This window comes from Suricata suricatta, chromosome 7 (assembly GCF_006229205.1).
Source record: "Suricata suricatta isolate VVHF042 chromosome 7, meerkat_22Aug2017_6uvM2_HiC, whole genome shotgun sequence".
NCBI lineage: Eukaryota > Metazoa > Chordata > Mammalia > Carnivora > Herpestidae > Suricata > Suricata suricatta.
The window spans coordinates 122697834-122711198 of record NC_043706.1 but is presented as its reverse complement, the minus strand read 5'-3'; the positions used below and the strand labels follow the sequence as shown (position 1 = coordinate 122711198).

The 13365-nt window shown below is 38.5% G+C and overlaps 2 protein-coding genes across 7 annotated transcripts in view; one reads left to right on the top strand and one right to left on the bottom strand.

The window, feature by feature from the left end:
* Positions 1 to 6235, bottom strand: part of VTA1 (vesicle trafficking 1) — a 67403-nt gene extending 61168 nt beyond the window's left edge. Inside the window, exon 1 of one of the 2 annotated variants that reach the window (XM_029944440.1) lies at positions 6078 to 6235. In XM_029944440.1, the coding sequence (XP_029800300.1) occupies positions 6078 to 6189 (112 nt within the window). In that variant the 5' untranslated portion in view covers positions 6190 to 6235. The remainder of the gene's footprint in view (positions 1 to 6077) is intronic. The other variant, XM_029944441.1, reaches the window with a different exon arrangement.
* NMBR (neuromedin B receptor) overlaps positions 1 to 13365 on the top strand; it is a 67155-nt gene that overhangs the window by 1056 nt on the left and 52734 nt on the right. The gene's annotated exons all lie outside the window — the stretch shown is intronic.

The window sequence follows — 13365 nt, the reverse complement described above, 5'->3', positions numbered from 1 at the left end:
GGTGGCTCAGTTGATTAAGCATCTGACTTCAGCTCAGGTCATGATCTTGCAGTTCAGGAGTTTGCGTCCCAAGCTGACAAGTCAGAATCTGGAGCCTGCTTCCGACTCTATGTCTCCCTCTCTCTTTGCCCCTTCCCAACTTGCTTGCTCTCTCTTGCTCTCTCTCTCTCAAAAAATGAACATTAAAAAAAATTTTAAACATAGTAAAGTTACAAAACACAGAGCACTGGAATTCTTTCCATTACATTTCCTTACTGTAGCCAAAGCATGTTAAAACGCTGTAAATTAGTCTATAGTTACTATATAGTCAACTTATTTAATCAACAGACAAAATTTACACATATCCTCCAGATCTTAGGTACTTTATTAAGAGTTAGAGATTCAAAGATCAACAACTAAGACTTACTTCTTGCTCTCATAGAGCTTATACTCTAGTGAAATATTAGTAACATTTAGAAAGATGACATTCAATAAATATTTATAAATGCCAGTTACATGCCAGGTGGTGAGAGGAAACAAGATAGTTGTCCTTGTCCTTCAGGAGAATCCAGAAGATTAAAAGGTAAAAAGGTGGTGATAACACAATGTAATTAAGCTGCGGGGCACACAGCAACAATTTCTAGACTATCTTTATGAGGTAGTGAGAACCGGCCTGTGAAAAGCAGGATTTGTACTGAATCAGTACTGGTAAGCTAGCCTGGTGAAGAGAAGTGAGGCGGATTCCAGACAAAGCCTTAGAAGTAAAAGAAACCGGGAGGTTTACTGGTCAGCAAGTACCTCAGCACAGTAACCTTGACTTTTCTTCCTCACCAAAAATCCTTTGCTCTAGGAAACTGGGGAAATTGTTTGCTCTAAGATTACAGAAATGTATCCCTGGGCACAATTTTAAGTTGACGTCTATCACTTTTCATCAGATCTTTTAGCAAGTATAAAAGATGTAACTTCTGTACAGCAAATACAGACATGAAAAATTATATCATCCTTTCAGCTGTTATGTATCGTAACAATTTGGTATTACAATCTACTTTAAAACGGAAAAAGCTCTTTCTTCAAGAGTTAGAAATAATACATTTTGTAATTTCTTATAACCTATATTTCCATTTACTTACCCTACTGAATTTTATTACAAAAGAATCTATTTGTATGCTCAAAAGTCCTAACTTGATTAGCATACTACTCTGCAAAAAAAGAAAGGTATAAAAATTGGGGGCATCTGGGTGGCTCCATCTGTTAAGTGTCTCTTGATTTCAGCTCAGGTCACAGCTCATGGGATTGAGCCCCACACTGGGCTAAGCCCCTAAGCTTGGGAATTCTGTCTCCCTCTGCCCCTGCCCTGCTTGCTCTCTCCCTCCCTCCCTCCCTCCCTCCCTCCCTCTCTCTCTCTCTCTCTCTCTCTCTCAAAATAAACATTTAGAGATATATGTTTAGATGTATACAAATTGAAATTTAAACATATCAAAATTTCCTGTGAGATAAGGTGCTAATAAGCGTTAAAGTTTTCCTCTAGATCGGAGGTACTGTAATGCATAATTGATCAAAACATCAGTAATACACATTTTAATAATCATTAAAAAGAAAAAGTAAAATTTACTGTAAGTGTGTCCCATAATGAGCTAGACTGTGTATTTAGGAATCAGTATGATTTATTGTCATAATGAATCCGAGTAGTGTGCTGGTTCTATTCCCACTTTCATTGTTATGAATTTAACATGGGAGAAAGTTCATTCACGTAGAGCAGCAGATGAGAAGGGAAGTTCTGTCACAGCAAAATCACAGAATTCTTTTCATTCTTTCTGGGTGATAGGCTAAAAAGCATATAAGCATCTGTCATCAAATACTATCTTTAATAATCTCTCCTAACTGATTTTTCATAGAGGGCAGCCTCCAGATTTGTTTTAAAACAAGAAAAGGATTTGTCACCCCATCCTTAGAGTTACTCAGTTTCTCAATTCTGGGAAGCATACAAAATGTCTTGCAAAGATTCATCACGTTCTTGCATTCAGAGGCTGGTTACTCTAAGACTGAAAGACGGGACAGCTGAAATGCTGTTCATTCCCACGCGCTCTGGCAAAGAGAACAAAAACACTTAAAAAACCCTCAAAACCAATTTAAATGGTTTTATCTCACCACTGTTTTAAACGAATTTCTGAAAAGACAAAATACCTCAGAGCCGAAAATTAGGCTCATTTAGTTTGAGGATGTCTTCCACGTAACTGACATAAATGGCAATTTTCTAACTCGGGTAAATGTGAACCCGTGGCCCCATTCGCCTCACCTCGTCTGATTTCTAATTCCAAAATTTCAGTCAGCCACAGAGCCTTATGTCACTTGGATGAGACCAGGCGCTACCCCCTTCAGCATTTCTCTCTTGCTTTTTTGGGTTTGCTCTTCAATCAGGAATATTCTTTCATAATGAATAGAAAATGAAAAGGTGAGGTCATTTCATGAAAACTCTTTCAGAACACTGCAACACAGGCCGGGCTTTAACGTGAGGCTTCACCCTTACTGATGTATTTATAAGTGTAAGAGACGTCTGAAAGACAGACTTTTCCATCGTGGTCCTTGCTTGTCTTTGTCCTCACAGCTAAACCTTTTCACACTCTGATCCCCAAATGGCCCTCATCATCCCTCTGGATAAAATCCCAAATGATCAAACAATGGCTATTAATATCTAAGGACGATTCTTTCTCTCCCCTCTTTTTCCCCTCATTCCCCAAATTAGAATGTTGCTTTTGACATCTTTTCTCATGCCCAGCATTTTCAAATAAAGGCTTATTCTTTGCTCTGATTTTCTTCCATAGAAAAAAGGGAAGAACAGGCAGCTCTTCTTAATACCTTAATTAACAGAAACTTCACTATACCAGTAATCTGAGTTGTCCCTTTTCCCCTCAGACACCCAGGAAGGTTTTCCACCTTCCCCCCCAGGGCAATACACCATAAAACTACTCCTGATGCATGAGAGTATGCCTTTCTTCTTTAAAGGAGAAGGGCACTTGTCAACAGGATGTGGGAAAAGAGGGGCAGCATACTACTTTGCTACCCTGATCAAAGGAGCTTTGTTAGAAAGAAACACAGAAGCTGAGAACTGGGGAGATGATTCCTGTAGAACTACTTGCACGCCAAGGTTTGAAGAACACCGGTTTGGTATGTGTAAAGCACAGATTGCAAGTAAAGAAGTCACCACAAGCAGTCTTCTGTTACACAAAAGAATCAGACCCACATATACAGCAGCTACGGGAATGATCAGACAGCGAATATAAACAAAGATTTATAACTTTTAAAGAAACAAGTGTTTAAAAAATATAGGAACAAAAGACTATCAGAAATGGCTAGGCCAATTTAAAAACAACAACAAAAAAAGAACACCCAGAAATAAAAAAATAAAAATTGAAATTCACCAAATGGGTTACATAATAGGATATATGGAAATGAACACTGACCTACAGAAATTATACACAATGTACAGAGAGACAAAGAGGTGAAAACATTAAGAGACAAAGGAGAAAAGTGAAACGCATGTCTAATCAAAATTTCAGTACAGAGAAGTAATACTTGAACAGATAATAGTAGAGAATTTCCCAGACTTTATGAAAGACCCATCTCCAAATCCTGGATGCCAAAGTCCCAAACAAGGAAGACAAAAAAGGAATCAAGTCCTGGAAAATCAGAATATAAATCATGAGAGTGATAAATTGGCTATATTTCAATCTTAAGAACTCTTGAACATCAAACGACTTCATACAGTAAAAAGTCAAACTATGCACTTGGAGAAGACATCTGCAATGCATGTAACAAAGGATTAGTATCTATTATGGAAAGATAAACAGTGCAATAAAAATATACACAAAAGCAATAAAGGTATTTCAAAAGGGAATCACAAATGGTAATTAACATATGAAAAGACGCTCAACCTCATTAAGACTCAGTGCATTGCAAATTCAGCTTGAATTTCATGCTCACCAGATTGGCCAAAATTAAAAAGTCTAATAACTTCAAATATGGTGGGTAGCTCGGTGTTCATTTTATTATTCTTTAAACCATACACACACTATGTATTCTTTAATATGCATATGTTTCATAACAAAAATATTCCTTAACTACCACTTGGATTTAGCAATGCAAATGTTTGTTCATGGCCGTGTAGAGAGCAGTTTCAGTAAAACAGAAGGCAGGGAAAGCAGACTTGCAATGAGCTCAAAAGGCTCTACGAGAAAAGCAGGTAAAGACAACGTGGACAACTATTTCAAGCTTACCTTTGAATTTAGGCAGCCAGGACTATACCTTTAAAAGAGTGTCATAATGGCAGCTTTTCTTTTCTTTTTTTTTTTTAATTAAAAAAAAAAACTGGGGCAAGTTTAGCAAGAAGTAGCAAAAGGGTGAGGATGACACAGAAAATAAAAGTCCTTGGGCATTCACAAAGGTGTACGATACAGAACCCATGAACAGGAATTTGTTGTAGACAGGAACAAGGGTTCCTACTTCATTGTTACAAGAAATTACCCTTTTCACCTTCTCACATCACTTTTCTCCTTGCTATACCCACTCCAGTTACAACGGGCTCCTTGATCCTCCCTCAAACAAGCCCCTGCCTCGCGACTTTTGCATGTTATTCCATCTCTCAAGAGAACTCTCTTCCAGACGATGCAAAGCCTGACTTTCTCTTCTCTCAAGTCTTTGCTCAGATGTGAACTCAGTGAAGCATTCCATGATTACCCCTCTTTGCTCCCTACCACCCTCCTCCTAGTATTCCCTTCTCTTTTCCTTGCTTTATCTGTCTCTGAAACCTTCTACTAGTCCATATAATATATTTATTATATTGTTTAATCTCCTCTCTTCCTCACTTGTATGAATCTGGAACTGCAGCCACAGTGCCTGGTAATGCTTGGTGCAGGAAGAAGTTCAATAAATACAAAGTGATTAAATGATTAATACTCCTTACTTGTGGAACCTGAAAAACAAATTTAATGGAAAAAATGCTGTTTGACTAAGCAAAATGGGAGAGAGCCTAGAGAATGTAAGTTGATTAACTTACTACCTACAGAAGAGGTGACATTTAGGTTAGACCTTGAATCATGAGAAGTGTGCCAAGTAGAAGAAAAGAGGTAGACATTCCAAGAAAACGAAGAACGTAGAGGTGGGAAGGAGCCTTGAACCCTTGAGAAATGAAAATAGGGTACTGGAGTTTGATAGGGATGAAAATAGACCAGATTTTAGTGAACGTTTCAATGTTCACAAGAGAGGACACATTATATTGAGCTTTTCAGGGCTAAAAGTCCCTCACAGAAGATTACAGTTGCTTGGTCACTTGTTTTATTTGCAGTCGAGTTTAAAGTTTACATTAAAAACAAAAAAACAACTACCAGACTTACTACAAAGGAAGAGGTTTGAACAACCTAATTTGTTCTCTATCAACTGTAGATTACAGGTCTCATAATCAACCAAAGTGGTAGCATTTTATCAAATGTCTCAACCCCAAGTATTATTCAAAGAAGTCGAGACATAAAATTCTCATTGGTGGGAAAATGGTCAAATTCAAGTGCTAGCTTCTTAGCAACTCCTCTCCATTTCACCATTTATGAGTTTTTGAATGGGCTTGCGTGTTGTCATAATTAACCTGAACTTATTACTATGTTTTCAATTAGTCTATCTTCCTTGTGTCCACGTCACTACTGTCTTTGGGACACTTACCTTTGTTTTAGCCCCAACATAATTACTTAACTGTAGACGTTATTTTGGAGACAGGAGTTCCTTGCTGAGTATACACAGAAAATCTTAAGACAGTGTGTCACTGAGCTCATAAGCCCATGCAGCCAGTTTAGGAATATTTAAACACAAGACTGGAGAGGCGACGAACGACAAGGGTGCTTTTTAAGTTTTGCCTCTCTGGGACCTGCGAGGAGGGAGGAGAGAAGGTGCGGACATCCCAGAAAAGGGCGGGGCCGCACTGTGTTCCCCGGGCAGGCCAGAGGTCAAAGCTCAGGTCTAAAGCTGAAGGGGCGGGGCCTGACTTAATAACCAAGGGGTGGTGTGTGGGCCCCGGACGGTAAGGAGAGGCACGGCGACTCGGAAAGACTCACAGTAATAAGCCACCACAGGGTCCCTCTTGTCATGCTCCTGAGCCGTCCTCAGATGATGCTGTATGCTCTTAAACTGGGGGGGGAGTGGGGGCAGCTGAGCAAGCGCGGCCATCTCCAGTCGAGGAATCACCACTTCCTACTCGCGCGCTACCCGCACTTCCGCTTCCGCCTGGTAGGTCGCGCGCACGAACGCGCGAAAATCCCGCCCACTTTCCCGTTGCTCAGCGACCGCAAGTCAACTACGGGCTCCCAGCAGGGACAACCTCAGTGCACTCGGCCTCTGGCGGTTCCAGAGCCTACAGTGGGCTAAGCGGCACCGCGATTGTGTCGCCCGTGGCACCAGCGCTCTCTGCTGGCTGCGGATGGGCGGGGAAAGAGTTTTTGTTTCACTTTGTTGCGTCCCCCAGGCCTTTTCCTTTTTTCTTTTCTTTCCTTTTCTCTTCTTTCTTTTTCTTTTTTAGCGAAACGAAAGGTAGAAAGGGGAAAACAGGAAGAGAATGTTTGTTTATTGGGAGAAAGGGTAAAGTCATGAATTGTCGTTGATATCATTCAGGGATTATCACTTCCAGTTCCTCAGATTATTTTAATAGTGTCCATAGAAACCTTTCTGATTGTAGAAACAGCAAATTCAATTACTGCGTAGATGATGCGTTTAAATTTTTATGTTGAAATCTTCTCTATTGACACATTCGATAAAATAACCAGACTTTTTTCAACTTCAACATTTAAGCACATTGTGCTTAAAGAAAATTGAATTTTTCTTCTGAACTGGATAGGTACACACTAGCAAATGAATAATCTGAAGATCATTTATTTGTGGAGAATGATGAAAAATTTGTAAAGTATTTCGACTCATACCATTGTAGGCATCAACTTTTCTCTCTACAACCAATGACTTCAATTCTTTTTTTCTCTTCTCCATCTCATTCCATCATCTTCCAGGACTTTACACTTCATTTGTCTCCTCCAATAACCTTTACCTTTATTGCTTTATTTTCTCAGTTCCCAGTTTTGAAGGTTCATCTTAAAACTAATTTTCAGTGAAATCATACTATCTCCAAAGAAAAAGACCTCTAGCTCTGACATTTGCCCTGTGTGCTGTTCTCTCATCACCAAACCATTCTCCCCTTTCCCCAACCCCTGCAGAAACTGCTCTGTGTCCCTATTATTACCCCTACTCCACACCCTTTGTCTCTGCTTGCAGAGTTCATTACTCTAGGTGTGCCTTTTTACCTGACAAGAAACTGAGTTATATATCTTCCCCAATCTCAGTAACACATCCACTATCACTTGCGAACATCTGTGCTACAGATTGAATATGTTAAAATTCCTTTGTTGAAGCCTAATACCCAATGTGATGGTATTAGGAGGTAGAGTCCTTGAGAGGCGATTGGGTGATGAAGGCAGAGCTTTTATAAACGGGATTAATGCCTTTATAAACTTTTTCCTTATTTATTTCTTTATGTTTACTTATTATTGAGACAGAGGGAAACAGAGCATGAGTAGGGGAGGGGCAGAGAGAGTGGGAGACACAGAATCTGAAGCAGGCTCCAGGCCTCAGCTGAGCTCTGAGCTGTCAGCACAGGGGCCAACTGCGGGTCTCGTACCCACAGCCGTGAGTTCATGACCTGAGCCGAAGTCGGATACTCAACCGACTGAGCCACCCAGGCGCCCCCATTAATGCCATTATAGAGACCCCAGATTGCCAGCTGGCCCTTCCACCATGTGAGGAGACAATGAAAGGGCAATAGTTTGCAACCTAGAAGAGGGGTCTCATCAGAACCTGACCATGCTGGAACTCGGATCTTAGACGTCCGGCCTTCGGACCTGTGAGAAATCAATGTCTATTGTTGATAAGCTACCCAGTCGGTGGTATTTTGTTACAGCAGCCTGAATGGACAAAGAGAGTATGGTTTCTCTCTCCTCTTATTCTCACTATCCTAACTTCCAGTCATAAATTGCTGAATTGGTAGAAACTAAAGCAGAGTGGGTAATCATAAATGCCATCGCTCTGTCCTTAGGACTTCTCGCTTATTATTTTCTGATCCTTCATTCTCAACTGTGCTTATCCTTAACGTTCACCAAAGAAGCGGTTTTTTTTTTCTTTTGTTTTTTAAAGACTCCTATCTAGATATCACCACCAGGCATTCAGATGTAATTGTTCTGGGTTGGAGCCTAAATATCAGTATTTTTAAAAGGTCTCAGGAAATGTTAATGGCCCATATAGAGGTGAGGACTAGTGCCATGTGCATCTTCAACACATAGCTGATGTTTCAAGTCGTATCCACTCTCTTTAAGCTAGACCCTCTGCCCTGATCGCCTTGAGCAGACACTCATGAGCATCTACCATGAATCATGTCTGTTTCTAGAGATTTAACGTCAACATATTTAATCTTTACCACAGCCCTATGAATAAGGTATTATCAATTTCACAATTTTGTAAAATAGTGAAGAGAAAAATGAGACACTTAGAAGTCATGTAACTTGCACCAGATGACAGCCAGTAAGTATGAATGTTTGTCATTAAAATCCATGTGCTTTGGTTTCAGAGCCTGTAAATCTAACTGCTGCTACTTGACTTTAATGTCTCTAGACCAATATGTTATTGTATTTTATATTTTTCCTATTGAATGATCCTATGTCTGTAAATCATATGTTCTTATTCCTAATGAAGGCTGTACCTTCCTGTTATTCTCTTTTTATTATTATTTTTAAAAATTTCATTTTTTTTTATTTTTGAGAGACAGAGAGAGAGCATGAGCAGGGGAGGGGCAGAGAGAGAGGGAGACCCAGAATCCAAAGTGGGCTCCAGGCTCTGAGCTGTCAGCACAGAGCCAGACATGGGGCTCAGGCCCACCAACCATGAGATCATGACCTGAGCCAAAGTCGGACACTTAACCAACTGAGCCACCCAGGCGCCCCTTCCTGTTACTCTCCTGATCTCTCTCTTCAGGGCTGGAGCTTGCTCAGGTGTCTGTCATTGGCATATGTTTAGGAGGAAAAGGTAATATAAGCAAGTAAGTGAAATGGTTAAAATTGGATTTTATTCCATTTTCCAACATATGCTCTCTTCTTTCTAAGTACTGAACTCCCATCAGGAGAGGATAATTGATATGAGGGAGAAAAGTAACAGAGACTGTTAACATAACAGCACATTGAAATTATGCTGTGAGACAAAATAGATATTAACATGAGGTTGTTTTTTTCTTGTTGGTGTTTTATAATGAAGAACTTACTATGAAGAAAGACCCAGACTCTCTTCCCTACAGCTCTGAACAGTTGTTCAAGCTCCAGGTTGGGCCTGAATCTATGCAAGGTAGAGGGCATGGATGGAATTCACCAGCAAAGCCGCCTGGGCCTGGGATTTTCTTTCTGGGAAGGCTTTTGATTTTTAATTTAATTTATTTAATAAAGTATAAAGATATTCATATTTTCTGTTTAATTTTTTAATCATATGTGCTTTTCAAGGAATTTGTTCATTTTATATAAGTAGCAAACTTATTGGCATAACATTGTTCATAATGTTTCATTAAAATCATTTAAATATTCTGTTGTGATGCCCCCTTTTTTCATTTATGATCTGAGTAATTTTCATTTTCTCTTCTATTATCTCAATCTGTCTATGGAGAAATGTATCAGTTTTACTAATCTTTTCAATGAACCACATTTTGTTCCACTGATTTTTTTCTATTGTCTTGCAGTTTTCTATTTCAAAGTTTTGTGCTTTTTAAAGCATTTCCCTCCTATTTATTTTCTATTTCAACTGTTCTTTTCATAATTTCTTAAGGTGAGAGGTTTAAATTACTTCATAATATACTCAATTTTTTCTCTAACAGAACATTTAGAACTTTTAATGTTCTGTCAACTACTCTTCTAGCTGCTTTCCATATTTTTTCAGAAATTGTGTTTATATTAGCATTTGTTTATAGTAGTTTCAATTGTCCACGTAATTTCTTCTTTGATCTATGGGTTAATAAAATTGTATTGTTAGCCTCTCAAATACTTGGGTATATTCCTGATACCTTTTTTTATTAATTCCTAATTTAATTCCATTGTGATCAGTTTATACACTCTAATTCCATTCCTTCAGATTTTGTCATGGCCCAGCATATAGTCTCTCTTGGTGAATGTTCCACAGACACATGAAAAAAATGTATAATATGCTCTGATTAGGTGAAGTGATTTCTAAATATCAATTAGTTCAGGTCAGCTATCAGTAACGTTTAAGACTTCCATATCCTTCCTGAGGTTCTTTCTATCTTCCCGATTAGTGAGAGATGCGTATTGAAATCTTTAAGTATGATTGAATTTATTTCTCTTTTGAATTTTACAAGGTTTTGCTTCGTGCAGTTTGCTTCTATGTAACTGGTGACATATACATTTAGAACTGTTATGCTTCCTGATGAAATTACACTTTAATCATTATTTTTTTTTAATTTTAAGTGTTTTTTATTTATATTTGAGAGACAGAGAGAGACAGTGCGAGCAGGGGAGGGTCAGAGAGAGAGGGAGACACAGAATCCAAAGCAAGCACCAGGCTCTGAGCTAGCTGTCAGCGCAGAGCCCGACGTGGGGCTCAAACCCACAAACCATGAGATCATGACCTGAGCCGAAGCCAGACGCTTAACCGACTGAGCCACCCGGTCACCCCAACTTTAATCATTATTAAATGTCTCTTTTAGCCCTTTCATTATCCCTGGCCCTGAAATCGACTTGAGTTTTCTCATGTTATAGTCACTTCAGCTCTCTAATGCTTTTGCTTGGTCTTTTTCCATTTTTTTTATTATCTATTTGTAAAAATATTCGAATGGCTTAAATACTAAATCTTTAAATATTCAAAAATATTTAAAGTGGGATTTGTGTTCATTGGCCTGGCTTTTAAAAGAGTACATTCATATAATTTTTGCTTTTGTTTAGGGTGTGAAGAGTTTTCAGATGTGTTGCTACTATTGATATTTTTAGGTTTAGGCCTACCGTTTTACTGCTTTCAATTGTCCCATCATTTTTTGTTCCCTTTTTCTCTTTTCTGCACCTTCTGGACTAATTGAATGTTTTGATTCCATTTAATATCCTTTGTTGGCTTTTCAGCACAAATTTTCTTGTTTTGTTTTATCAGCTAACTTATAAGTTACAGTATATATCTAAAGATATATATTATCACTGTATACTTTCAGTGATAATATACAACTTTATGTATATTATAAGAATCTTATAATAGTATACTATCACACCTAATTTGATCCACCAGATTTATCTATTTTATTATTGTCTTCTAGTACCATTTTATATTTGTATTTTATATGTTTGTTTCTAATTTATTACTGTACTTTCTGCCTTTATTCTTATTAAATTATTTTTGTATTTTTTAAAGTTTATTTATTTATTTTGGGGGAGAGAGAGAGAGCAGGAGGGGCAGAGAGAGAGGGAGAGACAGAGAATCTCAAGCAGGCTCTGCACTGTCAGGGTGGAGCCTGTCACGGGGCTCAAACCCACTAACTGTGAAAACATGACCTGAACTGAAATCAAGAGTCAGAGGCTTAAACAATGACGCAACCAAGCGCCCCAAATTTGTATTTTATAGTTTTATATTGAAGTTCTTATTCTTACTTTTGAAATTACATTTACTATTTCCTTTTCCTGAGAAAATAGTTTCAGCTGTCAATTTTCTGTGTACTACAGATGTGATCTCATCTCATGGCTTTTAATATGCAGTATTTGACTGTTACTCATTTATAAATACAGAAAAAATTTAATTTTAAATGACCTTATTTGCTCCAAGAGCTTTTTATGAAATAATTTTAAATGTATTTTCAAATGGTTCAGTATTTGTTTAGCTTTGACATAATTATTAATTTTTGACAACATTTGCATTTTGGTTAGAAGATATGTTTTTATAAATATTTTATCTTTACTTTATAAGTACCATATTTATACATATCCTTTATTATTCAGGAGCATATCGCTGTATGCTAAAATCCTGATACAGTTACCAGTGAAATGATATTATAAAAGAATAGAATCGTAAAGAATTAAAAAGATTGTCCAAACCAACTCTCTCACTGGATCTGTATCTTTAAACATAATAACAGGTACTATTTGCTGAAAAGAAGTAGTGGTCAGCAGGGGTTTTATGGTGGCTTAGAAATGCCATCACCTGTCAGGTGAGGAGAGAGAGCCCGGGGCAGAGGGGTGAGGGGCGCAAGGAGGCTAGATTTTGCAGGACAGGCTACCTTAGAGGGGAGAAATGCAAAGAGAGGTCCAGAGATCTGTAAAGGGTCTCCAAATGAGTCCTGATCAGTGTAATGTCTTTAAATATCTTTAAAGGTGACCAACTCCTGAAAAGATTGAAAGGTACAATATACAAGATTCACACAAGATTGAGACTTATTGCTTTTCCCGACAGCCAAATTAGCAAATCTCTTTAAAACGAGTTAAATTTTGACAATGCCCTAGAGGAGGATGAATCAGAGTATTGATCAGAGTGGCTAATGACATTAAGGGGAAGTCTGTTGTGGGTTTTTGGAAAAAATAGAAAATAAAAAGTCTTCCCTGAGAAAAATCCTAAGAGGAAAACCAGAAGAATGCCCTTGGCTCTTTCTTCCTTCTTGAGTGCAGCAAAGACCTGCTTCGATCGCTATAGCAATTTATGTTGCATTCATGAGTGCGACGAACTGAATGTTTGGGTCCAAAATTCATATTTTAGAATCCTAACACCCAGTGTGATGGTAGGAGGTAGGATATTTGGGAGGTGATTAGATCATGAGGGTAAAGTCCTCATGAATGGGATTAGTGCCCTTATAAAAGGAACCCTAGAGTGCCCTCACCTTTTTCTACCAGGAAAAGGCTGTGTCTCAGAAGAGGGTTCTCACCAGAACTTGACTCCACTGCCTCCTGGTCTCAGACTTCCAGGCTTTAGAAAACTGAGAAATAAATGTTAGTTGTTGATAGACTGCCCAGTCTATGTACTTTGTTACAGCAGCCAAAATGGCCTAAGAGGAGTGAGCCAGTTTGGGGGTAGAATTTTGAGAACTGTGGAAACATAACATTTCCAGAATACTAAAGGGTCATCTGGTAGAGTACTTAGAAGGGGTTTGCCTTGGTAAAGGGACAAAATTAGCCCTTCAATGAGAGCTACCCTAGTGCCATCTAACAAAACTTAAAAGGAACTGCAAGGGATCAACCATTTCTGAGCAACTTAACTGTGCCCAGAGTTACAGTTTAAGCATATTCACGGGAAGATAAAAATGCCCAGTATCCAACAACAAGGTAAAACGCAATGTCTGGGATA